The sequence below is a fragment of the Pseudophryne corroboree genome, chromosome 1 (genome assembly GCF_028390025.1).
Source record: "Pseudophryne corroboree isolate aPseCor3 chromosome 1, aPseCor3.hap2, whole genome shotgun sequence".
Classification (NCBI taxonomy): Eukaryota; Metazoa; Chordata; class Amphibia; order Anura; family Myobatrachidae; genus Pseudophryne; species Pseudophryne corroboree.
This window is the reverse complement of record NC_086444.1, coordinates 976,874,743-976,895,928: the sequence shown is the minus strand read 5'-3', so window position 1 is coordinate 976,895,928 and position 21,186 is coordinate 976,874,743. Positions and strand designations below refer to the sequence as shown.

Here is a 21,186-nt window from a genome sequence, read left to right as displayed (position 1 = left end):
TCGGTCCCGGAGCCGCGCCGCCGTCCCCCTTACAGAGCCAGAAGCAAGAAGAGGTCCGGAAAATCGGCGGCAGAAGACATTAGTCTTCACCAAGGTAGCGCACAGCACTGCAGCTGTGCGCCATTGCTCCTCACACACACTTCACACTCCGGTCACTGAGGGTGCAGGGCGCTGGGGGGGGGGCGCCCTGAGAAGCAATAAATACACCTTGGCTGGCAAAAATACCACAATATATAGCCCCAGAGGCTATATATGTGGAAAATACCCCTGCCAGAATATAGAAAAAAGCGGGAGAATAGTCCGTGGAAAAGGGGCGGAGCTATCTCCCTCAGCACACTGGCGCCATTTCTCCCTCACAGCTCCGCTGGAAGGAAGCTCCCTGGCTCTCCCCTGCAGTCTACACTACAGAAAAGGGTAAAAAAGAGAGGGGGGGGCACTAAATTTAGGTGCAGTATACAGTTATATAGAAAAAGCAGCTATAGGGGACATAACTCAGTTAGTCCCTGCATTATATAGCGCTCTGGTGTGTGCTGGCATACTCTCACTCTGTCCCCCCAAAGGGCTTTTGTGGGTCCTGTCCTCTGTTAGAGCATTCCCTGTGTGTGTGCGGTGTGTCGGTACGGCTGTGTCGACATGTTTGATGAGGATAATGAGGTGGAGACGGAGCAGATGCCTTTAGGAGGGATGTCACCCCCTGCGGGGCAGACACCTGAGTGGATGTGCTTATGGAAAGAAATGAGTGCACGTATAGACTCTTTACATAAGAAATTTGACGACATGCCAAATGTGGGACAGCCGACTTCTCAGCTCGTGCCTGTCCAGGCGTCTCAAAGGTCATCAGGGGCTCTGAAACGCCCGCTACATCAGACCGCAGACGTCGACACTGATACTGACACCAGTGTCGATGACGATGAGTCTAACCTGATGCCCACTAAGGCCATTCACTGCATGATTGAGGCAATGAAAGAGGTGTTACACATTTCTGATATAAATACAGGTACCACTAAAAAGGGTATTATGTTTGGGGAGAAAAAACTACCCGTAGTTTTTCCCCCATCAGATGAATTAAATGAAGTGTGTGAAGAAGCGTGGGTTTTCCCTGATAAAAAATTGGTAATTCCTAATAAGGTACTAATGGCGTTCCCTTTCCCGCCAGAGGATAGGTCACGTTGGGAAACACCCCCTAGGCTGGATAAAGCGCTCACACGTTTGTCTAAAAAGGTGGCACTACCGTCTCCGGATACGGCCGCCCTCAAGGAACCTGCTGATAGAAAGCAGGAGGCGATCCTGAAGTCTGTATACACACACTCAGGCATTATACTTAGGCCAGCTATTGCGTCAGCATGGATGTGCAGTGCTGCCGCTGCGTGGTCAGATAAACTGTCAGAAAATATTGACACACTAGACAGAGACACGATCCTGTTAACCATAGACCATATCAAAGACTCAGTCTTATATATGAGAGATGCACAGAGGGAAATCTGCCGGCTGGCATCAAAAGTAAGTGCATTGTCCATTTCTGCTAGGAGAGGCTTATGGACTCGCCAGTGGACAGGAGATGCAGATTCTAAAAGGCACATGAAAGTTTTGCCTTATAAGGGTGAAGAATTATTTGGGGATGGTCTCTCGGACCTAGTTTCCACAGCAACGTCTGGGAAGTCAGCATTTTTACCCCATGTCCCCTCACAGCCTAAGAAGACGCCATTTTATCAGGTTCAGTCCTTTCGGACCCAGAAAAACAAGCGTGGAAAAGGCGGGTCTTTTCTGTCCAGAGGCAGAGGTAGGGGAAAAAGGCTGCAACAAACAGCAGGTTCCCAGGAGCAAAAGTCCTCCCCAGCTTCTTCTTCCAAGCCCGCCGCATGACGGTGGGGCTCCACAGGCGGAGCCAGGTACGGTGGGGGGCCGCCTCAAGAATTTCAGCGATCAGTGGGCTCGCTCACAGGTGGATCCCTGGATCCTTCAAATAGTATCTCAAGGGTACAAACTGGAATTCGAGGCGTCTCCACCCCACCGGTTCCTAAAATCTGCCTTGCCGATTGCTCCCTCGGACAGGGAGGCGGTGCTAGCGGCAATTCACAAGCTGTATTCCCAGCAGGTGATAATCAAGGTACCCCTACTTCAACAAGGCCGGGGTTACTATTCCACACTATTTGTGGTGCCGAAACCGGACGGTTCGGTGAGACCCATTCTAAATTTGAAATCCTTGAACACATACATAAAAAAATTCAAGTTCAAGATGGAATCGCTCAGGGCGGTTATTGCAAGCCTGGAGGAGGGGGATTACATGGTATCCCTGGACATCAAGGATGCTTACTTGCATGTCCCCATTTACCATCCTCATCAGGAGTACCTCAGATTTGTGGTACAGGATTGCCATTACCAATTCCAGACGCTGCCGTTTGGACTGTCCACGGCACCGAGGGTATTTACCAAGGTTATGGCGGAAATGATGATACTCCTTCGAAAAAAGGGAGTTTTAATTATCCCGTACTTGGACGATCTCCTAATAAAGGCGAGGTCCAAGGAACAGTTGTTGGTGGGAGTAGCACTATCTCTGGAAGTGCTGCACCAGCACGGCTGGATTCTGAATATCCCAAAGTCACAGCTGGTTCCGACGACACGTCTACTGTTCCTGGGTGTGATTCTGGATACAGTCCAGAAAAAAGTGTTTCTCCCGGAGGAGAAAGCCAGGGAGTTGTCATCTCTAGTCAGAGACCTCCTGAAACCAAAACAGGTATCGGTGCATCACTGCACGCGGGTTCTGGGAAAGATGGTAGCTTCTTACGAAGCAATTCCCTTCGGCAGGTTCCATGCCAGAATCTTTCAGTGGGACCTGTTGGACAAATGGTCCGGATCGCATCTTCAGATGCATCGCTTAATAACCCTGTCTCCAAGAACCAGGGTGTCTCTACTGTGGTGGCTGCAGAGTGCCCATCTTCTAGAGGGCCGCAGGTTCGGCATACAGGACTGGGTCCTGGTGACCACGGATGCCAGCCTTCGAGGCTGGGGGGCAGTCACACGGGGAAGAAACTTCCAAGGACTATGGTCGAGTCAGGAGACTTCCCTTCACATAAATATTCTGGAACTAAGGGCCATTTACAATGCCCTAAGTCAAGCAAAATCCCTGCTCCTACACCAGCCGGTGCTGATCCAGTCAGACAACATCACGGCAGTCGCCCATGTAAATCGACAGGGCGGCACAAGAAGCAGGATGGCAATGGCAGAAGCCACAAGAATTCTCCGATGGGCGGAGAATCATGTACTAGCACTGTCAGCAGTGTTCATTCCGGGAGTGGACAACTGGGAAGCAGACTTCCTCAGCAGACACGACCTCCACCCGGGAGAGTGGGGACTTCATCCAGAAGTCTTCCAGATGCTGGTAAACCGTTGGGAAAAACCACAGGTGGACATGATGGCGTCCCGCCTCAACAAAAAGTTAAAAAGATATTGCGCCAGGTCAAGGGACCCTCAGGCGATAGCTGTGGACGCTCTAGTGACACCGTGGGTGTACCAGTCGGTTTATGTGTTCCCTCCTCTGCCTCTCATACCGAAGGTATTGAGAATAATAAGAAAGCGAGGAGTAAACACAATTCTCGTGGTTCCGGATTGGCCAAGACGAGCGTGGTACCCGGAACTTCAAGACATGATCTCAGAGGACCCGTGGCCTCTGCCGCTCAGACAAGACCTGCTACAGCAGGGGCCCTGTCTGTTCCAAGACTTACCGCGGCTGCGTTTGACGGCATGGCGGTTGAACGCCGGATCCTGAAGGAAAAAGGTATTCCGGAAGAAGTCATTCCTACGCTTATTAAAGCCAGGAAAGATGTTACGGCAAATCATTATCACCGCATATGGCGGAAATATGTTGCATGGTGCGAGGCCGAAAAGGCCCCAACAGAGGAATTTCAACTAGGTCGATTTCTGCATTTCCTGCAAGCAGGAGTGAATATGGGCCTAAAACTAGAGATGAGCGCCTGAAATTTTTCGGGTTTTGTGTTTTGGTTTTGGGTTCGGTTCCGCGGCCGTGTTTTGGGTTCGAACGCGTTTTGGCAAAACCTCACCGAATTATTTTTGTCGGATTCGGGTGTGTTTTGGATTCGGGTGTTTTTTTCCAAAAACACTAAAAAACAGCTTAAATCATAGAATTTGGGGGTCATTTTGATCCCAAAGTATTATTAACCTCAAAAACCGTAATTTACACTCATTTTCAGTCTATTCTGAATACCTCACACCTCACAATATTATTTTTAGTCCTAAAATTTGCACCGAGGTCGCTGTGTGAGTAAGATAAGCGACCCTAGTGGCCGACACAAACACCGGGCCCATCTAGGAGTGGCACTGCAGTGTCACGCAGGATGTCCCTTCCAAAAAACCCTCCCCAAACAGCACATGACGCAAAGAAAAAAAGAGGCGCAATGAGGTAGCTGTGTGAGTAAGATTAGCGACCCTAGTGGCCGACACAAACACCGGGCCCATCTAGGAGTGGCACTGCAGTGTCACGCAGGATGGCCCTTCCAAAAAACCCTCCCCAAACAGCACATGACGCAAAGAAAAAAAGAGGCGCAATGAGGTAGCTGACTGTGTGAGTAAGATTAGCGACCCTAGTGGCCGACACAAACACCGGGCCCATCTAGGAGTGGCACTGCAGTGTCACGCAGGATGGCCCTTCCAAAAAACCCTCCCCAAACAGCACATGACGCAAAGAAAAAAAGAGGCGCAATGAGGTAGCTGTGTGAGTAAGATTAGCGACCCTAGTGGCCGACACAAACACCGGGCCCATCTAGGAGTGGCACTGCAGTGTCACGCAGGATGTCCCTTCCAAAAAACCCTCCCCAAACAGCACATGACGCAAAGAAAAAAAGAGGCGCAATGAGGTAGCTGACTGTGTGAGTAAAATTAGCGACCCTAGTGGCCGACACAAACACCGGGCCCATCTAGGAGTGGCACTGCAGTGTCACGCAGGATGTCCCTTCCAAAAAACCCTCCCCAATCAGCACATGATGCAAAGAAAAAGAAAAGAAAAAAGAGGTGCAAGATGGAATTATCCTTGGGCCCTCCCACCCACCCTTATGTTGTATAAACAAAACAGGACATGCACACTTTAACCAACCCATCATTTCAGTGACAGGGTCTGCCACACGACTGTGACTGATATGACTGGTTGGTTTGGACCCCCCCCAAAAAAGAAGCAATTAATCTCTCCTTGCACAAACTGGCTCTACAGAGGCAAGATGTCCACCTCATCTTCACCCTCCGATATATCACCGTGTACATCCCCCTCCTCACAGATTATCAATTCGTCCCCACTGGAATCCACCATCTCAGCTCCCTGTGTACTTTGTGGAGGCAATTGCTGCTGGTCAATGTCTCCGCGGAGGAATTGATTATAATTCATTTTAATGAACATCATCTTCTCCACATTTTCTGGATGTAACCTCGTACGCCGATTGCTGACAAGGTGAGCGGCGGCACTAAACACTCTTTCGGAGTACACACTTGTGGGAGGGCAACTTAGGTAGAATAAAGCCAGTTTGTGCAAGGGCCTCCAAATTGCCTCTTTTTCCTGCCAGTATAAGTACGGACTGTGTGACGTGCCTACTTGGATGCGGTCACTCATATAATCCTCCACCATTCTATCAATGTTGAGAGAATCATATGCAGTGACAGTAGACGACATGTCCGTAATCGTTGTCAGGTCCTTCAGTCCGGACCAGATGTCGGCATCAGCAGTCGCTCCAGACTGCCCTGCATCACCGCCAGCGGGTGGGCTCGGAATTCTGAGCCTTTTCCTCGCACCCCCAGTTGCGGGAGAATGTGAAGGAGGAGATGTTGACAGGTCGCGTTCCGCTTGACTTGACAATTTTGTCACCAGCAGGTCTTTCAACCCCAGCAGACCTGTGTCTGCCGGAAAGAGAGATCCAAGGTAGGCTTTAAATCTAGGATCGAGCACGGTGGCCAAAATGTAGTGCTCTGATTTCAACAGATTGACCACCCGTGAATCCTTGTTAAGCGAATTAAGGGCTGCATCCACAAGTCCCACATGCCTAGCGGAATCGCTCCCTTTTAGCTCCTTCTTCAATGCCTCCAGCTTCTTCTGCAAAAGCCTGATGAGGGGAATGACCTGACTCAGGCTGGCAGTGTCTGAACTGACTTCACGTGTGGCAAGTTCAAAGGGCATCAGAACCTTGCACAACGTTGAAATCATTCTCCACTGCACTTGAGACAGGTGCATTCCATCTCCTATATCGTGCTCAATTGTATAGGCTTGAATGGCCTTTTGCTGCTCCTCCAACCTCTGAAGCATATAGAGGGTTGTATTCCACCTCGTTACCACTTCTTGCTTCAGATGATGGCAGGGCAGGTTCAGTAGTTTTTGGTGGTGCTCCAGTCTTCTGTACGTGGTGCCTGTACGCCGAAAGTGTCCCGCAATTTTTCTGGCCACCGACAGCATCTCTTGCACGCCACTGTCGTTTTTAAAAAAATTCTGCACCACCAAATTCAAGGTATGTGCAAAACATGGGACGTGCTGGAATTTGCCCATATTTAATGCACACACAATATTGCTGGCGTTGTCCGATGCCACAAATCCACAGGAGAGTCCAATTGGGGTAAGCCATTCCGCGATGATCTTCCTCAGTTGCCGTAAGAGGTTTTCAGCTGTGTGCGTATTCTGGAAAGCGGTGATACAAAGCGTAGCCTGCCTAGGAAAGAGTTGGCGTTTGCGAGATGCTGCTACTGGTGCCGCCGCTGCTGTTCTTGCGGCGGGAGTCCATACATCTACCCAGTGGGCTGTCACAGTCATATAGTCCTGACCCTGCCCTGCTCCACTTGTCCACATGTCCGTGGTTAAGTGGACATTGGGTACAACTGCATTTTTTAGGAGACTGGTGAGTCTTTTTCTGACGTCCGTGTACATTCTCGGTATCGCCTGCCTAGAGAAGTGGAACCTAGATGGTATTTGGTAACGGGGGCACACTGCCTCAATAAATTGTCTAGTTCCCTGTGAACTAACGGCGGATACCGGACGCACGTCTAACACCAACATAGTTGTCAAGGACTCAGTTATCCGCTTTGCAGTAGGATGACTGCTGTGATATTTCATCTTCCTCGCAAAGGACTGTTGAACAGTCAATTGCTTACTGGAAGTAGTACAAGTGGGCTTACGACTTCCCCTCTGGGATGACCATCGACTCCCAGCGGCAACAACAGCAGCGCCAGCAGCAGTAGGCGTTACACGCAAGGATGCATCGGAGGAATCCCAGGCAGGAGAGGACTCGTCAGACTTGCCAGTGACATGGCCTGCAGGACTATTGGCATTCCTGGGGAAGGAGGAAATTGACACTGAGGGAGTTGGTGGGGTGGTTTGCGTGAGCTTGGTTACAAGAGGAAGGGATTTACTGGTCAGTGGACTGCTTCCGCTGTCACCCAAAGTTTTTGAACTTGTCACTGACTTATTATGAATGCGCTGCAGGTGACGTATAAGGGAGGATGTTCCGAGGTGGTTAACGTCCTTACCCCTACTTATTACAGCTTGACAAAGGGAACACACGGCTTGACACCTGTTGTCCGCATTTCTGGTGAAATACCTCCACACCGAAGAGCTGATTTTTTTGGTATTTTCACCTGGCATGTCAACGGCCATATTCCTCCCACGGACAACAGGTGTCTCCCCGGGTGCCTGACTTAAACAAACCACCTCACCATCAGAATCCTCCTGGTCAATTTCCTCCCCAGCGCCAGCAACACCCATATCCTCCTCATCCTGGTGTACTTCAACACTGACATCTTCAATCTGACTATCAGGAACTGGACTGCGGGTGCTCCTTCCAGCACTTGCAGGGGGCGTGCAAATGGTGGAAGGCGCATGCTCTTCACGTCCAGTGTTGGGAAGGTCAGGCATCGCAACCGACACAATTGGACTCTCCTTGTGGATTTGGGATTTCAAAGAACGCACAGTTCTTTGCGGTGCTTTTGCCAGCTTGAGTCTTTTCAGTTTTCTAGCGAGAGGCTGAGTGCTTCCATCCTCATGTGAAGCTGAACCACTAGCCATGAACATAGGCCAGGGCCTCAGCCGTTCCTTGCCACTCCGTGTGGTAAATGGCATATTGGCAAGTTTACGCTTCTCCTCCGACAATTTTATTTTAGGTTTTGGAGTCCTTTTTTTACTGATATTTGGTGTTTTGGTTTTGACATGCTCTGTACTATGCCATTGGGCATCGGCCTTGGCAGACGACGTTGCTGGCATTTCATCGTCTCGGCCATGACTAGTGGCAGCAGCTTCAGCACGAGGTGGAAGTGGATCTTGATCTTTCCCTAATTTTGGAACCTCAACATTTTTGTTCTCCATATTTTAATAGGCACAACTAAAAGGCACCTCAGGTAAACAATGCAGATGGATGGATTGGATACTAGTATACAATTATGGACGGGCTGCCGAGTGCCGACACAGAGGTAGCCACAGCCATGAACTACCGCACTGTACTGTGTCTGCTGCTAATATATAGACTGGTTGATAAAGAGATAGTGTACTCGTAACTAGTATGTATGTATGTATAAAGAAAGAAAAAAAAACCACGGTTAGGTGGTATATACAATTATGGACGGGCTGCCGAGTGCCGACACAGAGGTAGCCACAGCCGTGAACTACCGCACTGTACTGTGTCTGCTGCTAATATATAGACTGGTTGATAAAGAGATAGTATACTCGTAACTAGTATGTATGTATAAAGAAAGAAAAAAAAACCACGGTTAGGTGGTATATACAATTATGGACGGGCTGCCGAGTGCCGACACAGAGGTAGCCACAGCCGTGAACTACCGCACTGTACTGTGTCTGCTGCTAATATATAGACTGGTTGATAAAGAGATAGTATACTCGTAACTAGTATGTATGTATAAAGAAAGAAAAAAAAACCACGGTTAGGTCACTGGTATATACAATTATGGACGGGCTGCCGAGTGCCGACACAGAGGTAGCCACAGCCGTGAACTACCGCACTGTACACTGGTTGATAAAGAGATAGTAGTATACTCGTAACAACTAGTATGACGACGGTATAAAGAATGAAAAAAAAACCATGGTTAGGTGGTATATAATACAATTATGGTTGGACGGACTGCCTGCCGAGTGCCGACACAGAGGTAGCCACAGCCGTGAACTACCGCACTGTACACTGGTTGATAAAGAGATAGTAGTATACTCGTAACAACTAGTATGACGACGGTATAAAGAATGAAAAAAAAACCACGGTTAGGTGGTATATAATACAATTATGGTTGGACGGACTGCCTGCCGAGTGCCGACACAGAGGTAGCCACAGCCGTGAACTACCGCACTGTACACTGGTTGATAAAGAGATAGTAGTATACTCGTAACAACTAGTATGACGACGGTATAAAGAACGAAAAAAAAACCACGGTTAGGTGGTATATATATTATAATACAATTATGGATGGACGGACTGCCTGCCGAGTTCCGACACAGAGGTAGCCACAGCCGTGAACTACCGCACTGTACACTGGTTGATAAAGAGATAGTAGTATACTCGTAACAACTAGTATGACTATGACGACGGTATAAAGAAAGAAAAAAAAAACCACGGTTAGGTGGTATATAATACAATTATGGATGGACGGACTGCCTGCCGAGTGCCGACACAGAGGTAGCCACAGCCGTGAACTACCGCACTGTACTGTCTCTGCTGCTAATATAGACTGGTTGATAAAGAGATAGTATACAATACTACTAATATACTGGTGGTCAGGCACTGGTCACCACTAGTCACACTGGCAGTGGCACTCCTGCAGCAAAAGTGTGCACTGTTTAATTTTAATATAATATTATTTATCATGTACTCCTGGCTCCTGCTATAACAACCTGCAGTGCTCCCCAGTCTCCCCCACAATTATAAGCTTTATATACAATACATTGATGTGCAGCACACTGGGCTGAGCAGTGCACACAGACTGAGTCACTGTGTGACTGTGTATCGTTTTTTTCAGGCAGAGAACGGATATATTAAATAAAACAAACAACTGCACTGTCTCTGGTGGTCACTGGTCACTGTGGTCGTCAGTCACTAAACTCTGTCTGCACTCTGCACTCTCTTCTAATCTACAGTATCACAGCAATCTCTCTCTCTCTTCTAAATCTAATCTAAATGGAGAGGACGCCAGCCACGTCCTCTCCCTATCAATCTCAATGCACGTGTGAAAATGGCGGCGACGCGCGGCTCCTTATATAGAATCCGAGTCTCGCGAGAATCCGACAGCGTCATGATGACGTTCGGGCGCGCTCGGGTTAACCGAGCAAGGCGGGAAGATCCGAGTCGCTCGGACCCGTGAAAAAAAAAGTGAAGTTCGTGCGGGTTCGGATTCAAAGAAACCGAACCCGCTCATCTCTACCTAAAACTAGGCTCCATTAAAGTACAGATCTCTGCTCTGTCGATTTTCTTTCAAAAAGAACTAGCTTCAGTACCTGAAGTTCAGACGTTTGTGAAAGGAGTGCTGCATATTCAGCCCCCGTTTGTGCCTCCTGTGGCACCTTGGGATCTCAACGTGGTGTTGAGTTTCTTAAAATCACATTGGTTTGAGCCACTAAAAACCGTGGATCTGAAATATCTCACGTGGAAAGTGGTCATGTTATTGGCCTTGGCTTCAGCCAGGCGAGTGTCAGAATTGGCGGCTTTATCATGTAAAAGCCCTTATCTGATTTTCCATATGGATAGGGCAGAATTGAGGACTCGTCCCCAGTTTCTCCCTAAGGTGGTGTCAGCGTTTCACCTGAACCAGCCTATTGTGGTGCCTGCGGCTACTAGGGATTTGGAGGACTCCAAGTTGCTAGATGTTGTCAGGGCCCTGAAAATATGTTTCCAGGACGGCTGGAGTCAGAAAATCTGACTCGCTGTTTATCCTGTATGCACCCAACAAGCTGGGTGCTCCTGCTTCTAAGCAGACTATTGCTCGCTGGATTTGTAGTACAATTCAGCTTGCACATTCTGTGGCAGGCCTGCCACAGCCAAAATCTGTAAATGCCCATTCCACAAGGAAGGTGGGCTCATCTTGGGCGGCTGCCCGAGGGGTCTCGGCTTTACAACTTTGCCGAGCTGCTACTTGGTCAGGGGCAAACACGTTTGCAAAATTTTACAAATTTGATACCCTGGCTGAGGAGGACCTGGAGTTCTCTCATTCGGTGCTGCAGAGTCACCCGCACTCTCCCGCCCGTTTGGGAGCTTTGGTATAATCCCCATGGTCCTTACGGAGTTCCCAGCATCCACTAGGACGTCAGAGAAAATAAGAATTTACTCACCGGTAATTCTATTTCTCGTAGTCCGTAGTGGATGCTGGGCGCCCATCCCAAGTGCGGATTGTCTGCAATACTTGTGAATAGTTATTGTTAACTAAAGGGTTATTGTTGAGCCATCTTTTGAGAGGCTCTGTTGTTTTCATGCTGTAAAATTGGATATAGTATCACGAGTTGTACGGTGTGATGGGTGTGGCTGGTATGAGTCTTACCCGGGATTCAAAATCCTTCCTTATTATGTCAGCTCGTCCGGGCACAGTGTCCTAACTGAGGCTTGGAGGAGGGTCATAGTGGGAGGAGCCAGTGCACACCAGGTAGTCATAATTCTTTTTAGAGTGCACAGCCTCCTTCGGAGCCCGCTATTCCCCATGGTCCTTACGGAGTTCCCAGCATCCACTACGGACTACGAGAAATAGAATTACCGGTGAGTAAATTCTTATTTTATTTTCTATATTGTTCCCAGTTGTAAAGTGCAACGCAATATGCCGATGCTTTATAACTAATTGTTACAATATGGTTATTTGGCAGTTGTCTAGTTTTTTTATTATACAGTATACCTATATATGGGTTACGGTCGTTAGGTTGACACAACTTAGATCGACATGCATTAGGTCGACATGGCCATTAGGTCGACATGAGTTGTTTTTTTGGGGGGGGATTTTTTCATACTTAACGATCCACATGGACTACGATCGGAATGGTAATCTGTGCAGAGTGAAGCGAGCCATGCGAGGGGCCACAGTGCACTAATTTGGGTTCCCTGTCACTTTACGGAGAAAACGACACCAAAAACCTCATGTCGACATTTTTCCATGTTGACCTAGTATATGTCGACCTAATGACCATGTCGACTTATTGTCCTTGTCAACCTAATGCATGTCGACCTTCCATGGTCAACCTTATGACTGTCAACCTAAGTTGTGTCTCTCCAACGACCCATACGCCTATATATGAAGTTCATGTGACTTTTTGTGATTTAGTCTATAAGGCAATGCTTACAGTCTTTGTGTTGTCTTTTCAGACTGATTCCGATCAGAACACAGAGGAACATTTGCAGCAACAAAAGTAAGTATCTGTGTAGTTTTATTCCTCTTGTCAGTCTGCAACTAATAAATGTGAATTAACTTGACAGCTGAGTTCTGTAAACTGTTCTATGACTGATAAATACTTGTTTTGTGGTATAATTTAACTATAGACTTAACTGGTGCCATCAGTGAAATTTGCTCTTTACCTACAGGTGAAACTCAGAAAATTAGAATATTGTGTAAAAGTTCATTTATTTCAGTAATTTATCTTATCTACACTAATATATTATATAGGCTCATTACATGCAAAGTGAGATATTTTAAGTCTTTATTTGTTAGAATTTTGATGATTGTCACTTATAGCTTAAGAAAACCCCAAATCCAAAATCTCAGAAAATTTGAATATTACATAAAATCAATAAAAAAAAAGGATTTTAAATACAGAAATGTCGGCCCTCTGAAAAGTATAATCATGCATATGTACTCAGTACTTGGTTTGGGCCCCTTTTGCATAAATTACTGCCTCAATGCGGCGTGGCATGGATTCTATCAGCCTGTGGCACTTCTGAGGTGTTATGGAAGGGTGGTCTTCAGTATGTCGGCGGTCGGGCTCCCGGCGACCAGCATACCGACACTTATTCTCCCTCGTGGGGGTCCACGACCCCCCTGGAGGGAGAATAAAATAGTGTGGCGCGCGTAGCGCGGCGGGCTCATTTGCGCTCGCCACACTGTCGGTAAGCCGGCGGTCGGGCTCCCGGCGCCGGTATGCTGGTCACCGGGAGCCCGACCGCCGGCATATCGTAGTGAACCCGTTATGGAAGACCAGGATGCTTCAATAGCGGCCTTCAGCTCTTCTGTATTGTTCAGTCTCATGTCTCTCATCTTTCTCTTGGCAATGCCCCATAGATTCTCTATGGGGTTCAGGTCAGGCGAGTTTGCTGGCCAATTCAGCACTGTAATCCCATGGTCATTAAACCAGGTTTTGGTACTTTTGCTAGTGTGGGCAGGTGCCAAGTCCTGCTGGAAAATGAAGTCCGCATCTCCATAAAGCTTGTCTGCTGAAGGAAGCATGAAGTGCTCTAAAATGTTCTGGTAGATGGCTGCGTTGACTCTGGACTTAAAGCACAGTGGACCAACACCAGCAGATGACATGGCTCCCCAAATCAACACAGACTGTAGAAACGTCACACTGGACTTCATGTATCTTGGATTGAGTGCCTCTCTGTTTCTCTTACGTCCTAGAGGATGCTGGGGACTCCGTAAGGACCATGGGGTATAGACTGGCTCCGCAGGAGATAGGGCACCTAAAAGAACTTTGACTATGGGTGTGCACTGGATCCTCCCTCTATGCCCCTCCTCCAGACCTCAGTTAGATTCTGTGCCCAGAGGAGAAAGGGTACAAAGCAGTGAGCTCTCAAGAGTTTGCTGTTTTAAAGAATTTTGTTAGGTTTTTTATTTTCAGGGAGTCCTGTTGGCAACAGGCTCCCTGCATCGTGGGACTGAGGAGAAAGAAGCAGAGCTGGCTTGTAAGGTTGGGCACTGCTTCTAGGCTACTGGACACCATTAGCTCCAGAGGGAGTCGGAACACAGGCCTCACCTGGGGTTCGTCCCGGAGCCGCGCCGCCGTCCTCCTCACAGATGCCGAAGATAGAAGCCGGGTGAGTATTGAGGAAAAGACTTCAGGCGGCAGAAGACATCAGCTCTTCATGAGGTAAGCGCACAGCGGTAAGCTGCGCGCCATTGCTCCCAGTCTCACACAAAAGGCACTGTAAGGTGCAGGGCGCAGGGGGGGGGGGCGCCCTGGGCAGCAATAAACCTCAATGTGGGCATAAATATGTTGGATTAGGCTGTGGGACAGTAAATCCACGGACCCCCGCCATTTTCTTACAATATCATTAGGGGACCGAAGCCCGCCGTCGGGTGGGCGGGGCTTGATCCTCGGCACTAAACAGCGCCATTTTCTCCACAGAGGCTGCATGAGAAAACGCTGGCTCCCTGTTCTCTCCCCTGCTGAGCTTCACAGGCTGGAAAAAAGAGGAGGGGGGCACATTGGCGACGCAGTGAGTGGAGATTAACATTATAAATATATAAAAGCGCTATCTGGTCATATATTCCAGTGTTTGGGCGCTGGGTGTGGGCTGGCATTCTCTCTCTCTGTCTCCCCTAAGGGCCTGGTTGGGGTTTTGTCCCCTTATAGGTAACTCCCTGTGTGTGTGGGGTGTCTGTAAGTGTGTGTCGATATGTCTTAAGCGGAAGGCTTCTCCAAGGAGGAGGTGGAGCAAATGAGTGGTGTGTCCCCGTCGCTGGTGCCGACTCAGGATTGGATGAGCATGTGGCATAGGTTAAATGCAAGTGTGACATCTTTACATGAGAGGCTTGATAAGGCTGAATTAAGGGGAACATCAGGGGGTCAATCCTCGGATTGGACCGATTCACAGGGCCCGTCGGGGTCTCAAAAACGTCCCTTAACACAAGACACTACTACCGACACGGACTCTGATTCCAGTGTCTACTATGACGAAGTAAAATTGCACCCTAGGGTGACTAAAACCATTCAGTGTATGATTGTGGCAATTAGGGATGTCTTGCATATTGAGGATGAACCCTCGGTCCCCGACACAAGGGTACACATGTTGAAGGAAAAGAAACAGATTATTAATTTTCCCACATCTCATGAATTAAATGAATTCTTTATAAAAGCTTGGGAGACTCTGGAGAAGAGGCCGCAGATCCCCAAAAGAATTTATATGGCATACCCCTTCCCTAAACAGGACAGGGGGGAGATTTGGGAATCACCTCCCACTGTGGACAAGGCCCTGACGCGCTTGTCCAAGAAGGTGGCGCTACCGTCTCCTGACACAGCTGCCCTTAAGGACCCTGCAGATCGCAGGCAAGAAACTACCTTAAAGTGTATTTATTCTCATACGGGTGCTGTACTACGACCGACGATTGCGTCGGCATGGGTGTGTAGCGCAGTTGCAGCTTGGGCAGATGAGCTGACAGATAATTTTGATAATATGGATAAGGATACTATATTCTTAATTATAGCCCATATAAAAGACGCAGTCTTATTTATGAGGGATGCTCAAAGAGACATTGGATTGCTGGCTTCTAGGGCCAATGCCATGTCGATCTCAGCGAGACGATCCTTATGGACTCGCCAATGGACGGGTGATGCGGATTCCAAAAAGCATATGGAAGTACTACCCTATAAGGGTGATGTATTGTTTGGGGATGGGCTGACGGACCTGGTTTCCACAGCTACAGCAGGTAAATCAAATTTTTTACCATATATTCCCCAACAGCAAAAGAAAATGCCACCCTATCAGATGCAGTCCTTTCGGTCGCACAAGTCCAGAAGAGGTCGGGGATCCTCCTTCCTTGCCAGAGGTAAGGGCAGAGGCAAAAGAGCACCTGCTTCGGCAGGCGCCCAGGAACAAAAGTCCTCCCCGGCTACTCCAAAACCCACAGCATGACGCCGGGACTCCCCTGAGGGAGTCCGCACCGGTGGGCGCACGTCTTCGACTTTTCAGCCAGGTCTGTGTCAGCTCAGACCTGAATCCCTGGGTGTTAGAAATAGTTTCCCGGGGTTACAAACTGGAATTCGAAGAGGTGCCCCTGCGCCGATTTTTCAAGTCGGCCCTACCAGTTTCCACGTCTGAACGGGATGTAGTGTTAGCTGCAATTCAAACGCTGTGTATACAGCAAGTAATAATCAGGGTTCCCATGAACCAGCAGGGAAGAGGTTACTACTCAACCCTCTTTGTGGTCCCGAAACCGGACGGTTCGGTCAGACCTATCTTGAATCTGAAATCCCTAAACCTGTACATAAAAAGATTCAAATTCAAAATGGAATCGCTCAGAGCGATAATAGCCAATATGGAGGAGGGGGAGTTTATGGTGTCTCTGGACATAAAGGATGCGTACCTTCATGTCCCCATATATCCCCCCCATCAAGAATTCCTGAGATTCGCTGTACAGGATTGTCATTACCAATTTCAGATGTTGCCTTTTGGACTTTCCACGGCCCCGAGGATTTTCACCAAGATAATGGCGGAAATGATTGTGGTCCTGCGCAAGCATGGAGTCACAATTATCCCATACTTGGACGATCTCCTGATAAAAGCGAGATCAAGGTAGAAATTGCTGAGCAGTGTGGCGCTCTCTCTGAGAGTGCTCCAGCAACACGGTTGGATTCGAAATCTACCGAAGTCACAGTTGATTCCGACAACTCGATTACCGTTCCTAGGTACGATACTGGATACGGAACAAATGAAGGTCTTCCTTCCAATGGAGAAAGCCCAGGACATCCAGAACATGATCAGAGACCTGCTGAAACCGAAAAGGGTGTCTGTTCACCAGTGCACTCGAGTTCTGGGAAAGATGGTGGCGGCCTACGAGGCCATTCCATTCGGAAGGTTCCATGCAAGGACTTTTCAATGGGACCTTCTGGACAAGTGGTCCGGGTCCCATCTACACTTACATCCTCTGTCCCCAGGGGCCTGGGTGTCTCTCCTGTGGTGGTTGCAAAGTGCTCACCTACTGGAGGGTCGCAGATTCGGAATTCAGGATTGGATCCTGGTTACCACGGACGCGAGCCTCCGAGGATGGGGAGCAGTCACACAAGGAAGAAATTTTCAGGGACTTTGGTCAGACCAGGAGTCATGTCTACACATCAATGTGTTGGAACTCAGGGCCATATACAACGGCCTTCGACAAACGGAGAGTCTTCTTCGAAACCTACCGGTTCTGATTCAATCAGACAATGTCACAGCAGTGGCTCATGTGAACCGCCAAGGCGGGACAAGAAGCAGAGTCGCGATGGCGGAAGCCACCAGGATTCTTCGCTGGGTGGAAAATCACGTGAGCGCTCTGTCGGCTGTCTTCATTCCGGGAGTGGACAACTGGGAAGCAGACTTCCTCAGCAGACACGATCTCCATCCAGGAGAGTGGGGACTTCATCAAGATATGTGTACTTTTGCCAAAAGAGGTCCATATGCTGCCCAGGGCGGCGCGGCGCCCTGGGCAGCATATGGACCTCTTTTGGCAAAAGTACACATATATACATTTGGGGACTGTATATATGTATGAGCCCCCGCCAAGAAAATGTATATTTAAGCGGGACAGAAGCCCGCCGTAGAGGGGGCGGGGCTTCTTCCTCAGCACTCACCAGCGCCATGTTTTTTCTCCACAGCACCGCTGAGAGGAAGCTCCCCAGCCTCTCCCCTGCAGATACACGGTAGAAGAGGGTAAAAAGAGAGGGGGGGGGGGGGGGGGCACATAATTAGGCGCAAAAATCAATATAAACAGCAGCTACTGGGTTAACATAAAGTTACTGTTATTCCTGGGTTAATAGCGCTGGGGTGTGTGCTGGCATACTCTCTCTCTGTCTCTCCAAAGGGCCTTGTGGGGGAATTGTCTTCAGATGAGCATTCCCTGAGTGTGTGGTGTGTCGGTACGTGTGTGTCGACATGTCTGAGGGAAAAGGCTCCCCTAAGGAGGAGATGGAGCAAATGTGTGTGTGAGGGGTGTCTCCGTCGACAACGCCGATACCTGTTTGGATATGTGTAATCAAGTGCCAAGGTGAATTTATTGCACAAAAGATTAGAGAACAGACAGGGAATCTACCCATGTCTGTCCCTATGTCGCAGAGACCTTCAGAGTCTCTCAATGCTCACTATCCAAAATAATAGACACTGATATCGACACGGAGTCTGACTCCAGTGTCGACTACGATAATGCAAAGTTACAGCCAAAATGGCAGGAAAGTATTCAATATATGATTATTGTAATAAAAGATGATTTGCATATCAGTGATGACTCATCTGTCCCTGACACAAGGGTACACATGTTTAAGGGGAAGAAAGCTGAGGTAAATTTCCCTCCTCTCATGATGAAAAAGAGCGGGAATCTCCAGACAAGAGACTGCAGTTTCCCACAAAGAATTCTCAGGGAGTATCCTTCCCCTACTAGGGCCAGGATACGATGGGAATATTCCCCTAGGGTGTCACATTTGCCCAAAAGGTAGCCCTGACTTAACAGCTATCCTCAGGGATCCTGCAGATAGCGTGCACATTCTGGTACACTACTCAGACCGGCGATTGTGTCGGCATGGGTGTATAGCGCTGTAGCAGCGTGGACCGGTACCTTATCAGCAGAGATTGAGACCCTAGTATGTATGTGTATATATGTGTGTATATATATATATATATATATATATATATATAATATATATATTAAAGATGCTGTCTTAAGATAGGTGTGTGTATATATATATATATATATATATATATATATATATATTAAAACAAAAACATGCCCAAAGAGACCATTAGTCTACTGGGTTCTACAGTCAACGCTATGTCTATTTCTGCTTGACGTGTCATGTAGAATATGCAATGGACCGGTGATGCCGACTTAAGAGGCATATGGAAGGCTGAGGATTGTGTGGAGAATGGATCTTGGACCTGGTCTCCACAGCTATAGCTGGTAATTCTGATCTTTTGCCTTATATTCCTGCACAGCCTAGGACAGCACGACATTATCAAATGCAGCCTTTCGATCACAAAGAAACAAGAAAGTCCGAGGTGCGTCCTTTCTTGCCAGAGGCAGGGGCAGAGGAAAGAAGCTGCACAACACAGCTAGTTCCCAGGAACAGAAGTACTCCCCGGCCTCCACAAAATCCACCGCATGTCGCTGGGGCTCCACAGGCGGAGCTAGGCCCGGTGGGGGCATGTCTTCGTAATTTCAGCCACAAGTGGGTTCACTCCCAGTTGGATCCCTGGGCAATAGATATTGTATCTCAGGGATACAAGCTGGACTTTGAGGAGATGCCCCCTCACCGACGGCCCTGCTGGCTTCCCCCCACGAGAGGGAAATAGTGTTAACTGCAATTCACAAATTGTATCTTCAACAGGTGGTGGTCAAGGTTCCCCTCCTTCAACAAGGAGGGAGTTATTATTCGACCATGTTGTAGTCCCGAAACCGGATGGTTCGGTCAGACCCATATGCCTGAAAAGGTTCAAGTTCAAGATGGAATCGCTAAGAGCGGTCATCGCAAGCCTGAAAGGGGGAGATTTTATGGTGTCTCTGGACATAAAGGATGCATACCTTCATGTCCCCATTTATCCACCTCATCAGGCGTACCTCAGATTTGCGGTACAGGATTGTCATTACCAATTTCAGACGTTGCCGTTTGGTCTCTCCACGGCCCCGAGAATCTTCACCAAGGTAATGGCGGAAATGATGGTGCTCCTGCGGAAGCAAGGTGTCACAATTATCCCGTACTGGGACGATCTCCTCATAAAAGCGAGATCAAGAGAGCAGTTGCTGAACAGCGTATCACTTTCTCTGGAAGTGTAACGGCAACACGGCTGGATTCTATATATTCCAAAGTCGCAGTTGGTTCCTACGGCTCATCTGCCTTTCCTAGGCATGATTCTAGACACAGACCAGAAAAGGGTTTATCTCCCGATAGAGAGAGCTCAGGAGCTCATGACACTGGTCAGGAACCTATTAAAACCAAAACAGGTGTCAGTGCATCACTGCACTCGAGTCCTGGGAAGGATGGTGGCATCATACGAGGCCATTCCCTTTGGCAGGTTCTATGCGAGGACCTTTCAATGGGACTTACTGGACAAGTGGTCCGGATCACATCTTCAGATGCATCGGTTAATCACCCTATCCCCCAGGGCCAGGGTGTCTCTCCTGTGGTGGCTGCAGAGTGCTCACCTTCTCGAGGGCCGCAGATTCGGCATTCAGGACTGGGTCTTGGTGACCACGGATGCAAGCCTCCGAGGGTGGGGAGCAGTCACACAGGGAAGAAATTTCCAAGGTCTGTGGTCAAGTCAGGAGACTTGCCTTCACATCAACATCCTGGAACTAAGGGCCGTATACAACGCCCTACGTCAAGCGGAGACCCTACTTCACGACCAACCGGTTCTGATTCAGTCAGAAGCCACCAGAATTCTTCGCTGGGCGGAGAATCACGTAAGCGCACTGTCAGCAGTGTTCATCCCGAGAGTGGACAACTGGGAAGCAGACTTCCTCAGCAGGCACAACCTCCACCCAAGAGAGGGGACTTCATCAAGAAGTCTTCACGCAGATTGCAAGTCGGTGGGAACTGCCACAGGTGGACATGATGGCATCCCGCCTTAACAAAAAGCTACAGAGGTATTGCGCCAGGTCATGAGACCCTCAGGCGATAGCTGTGGACGCACTGGTGACACCGTGGGTGTTCCAGTCGGTCTATGTATTTTCTCCTCTTCCTCTCATACCCATAAGAAAAAGAGGAGTGAGAACAATACTCATTGTTCCGGATTGGCCAAGAAGGACTTGGTATCCTGATCTGCAAGAAATGCTCACAGAGGACTCGTGGCCTCTTCCTCTAAGACAGGACTTGTTGCAACAAGGGCCCTGTCTGTTCCAAGACTTACCGCGGCTGCGTTTGACGGCATGGCGGTTGTACGCCGGATCCTAGCGGAAAAAGGCATTCCAGATGAGGTAATTCCTACGCTGATAAAGGCTAGAAAGGACGTGACAGCTCAACATTATCACCGTATATGACGAAAATATGTTGCTTGGTGTGAGGCCAGGAATGCCCCTACGGAGGAATTCCAGCTGGGCTGTTTCCTTCACTTCCTACAGTCAGGAGTGACTTTGGGCCTAAAATTGGGTTCCATTAAGGTCCAGATTTCGGTCCTATCCATTTTCTTTCAAAAAGAGCTGGCTTCTCTACCTGAAGTTCAGACGTTTGTGAAGGGAGTTCTGCGTATTCAGCCCCCTTTTGTGCCCCCGGTGGCACCTTGGGATCTTATTGTGGTGTTGAGTTTCCTGAAATCCCACTGGTTTGAACCACTCAAA

The 21,186-nt window shown here is 48.6% G+C and overlaps 1 protein-coding gene across 1 annotated transcript in view; it reads left to right on the top strand.

The window, feature by feature from the left end:
* The window catches only part of LOC135050275 (transmembrane protein 131-like), a 40,795-nt gene extending 28,255 nt beyond the window's left edge, over nt 1–12,540 (top strand). Inside the window, exons 3-4 of the mRNA XM_063956660.1 lie at nt 12,321–12,364; nt 12,537–12,540. Of these exons, the coding sequence (XP_063812730.1) occupies nt 12,321–12,364; nt 12,537–12,540 (48 nt within the window). The remainder of the gene's footprint in view (nt 1–12,320; nt 12,365–12,536) is intronic.
* Nucleotides 12,541–21,186: the final 8,646 nt, after the last annotated feature.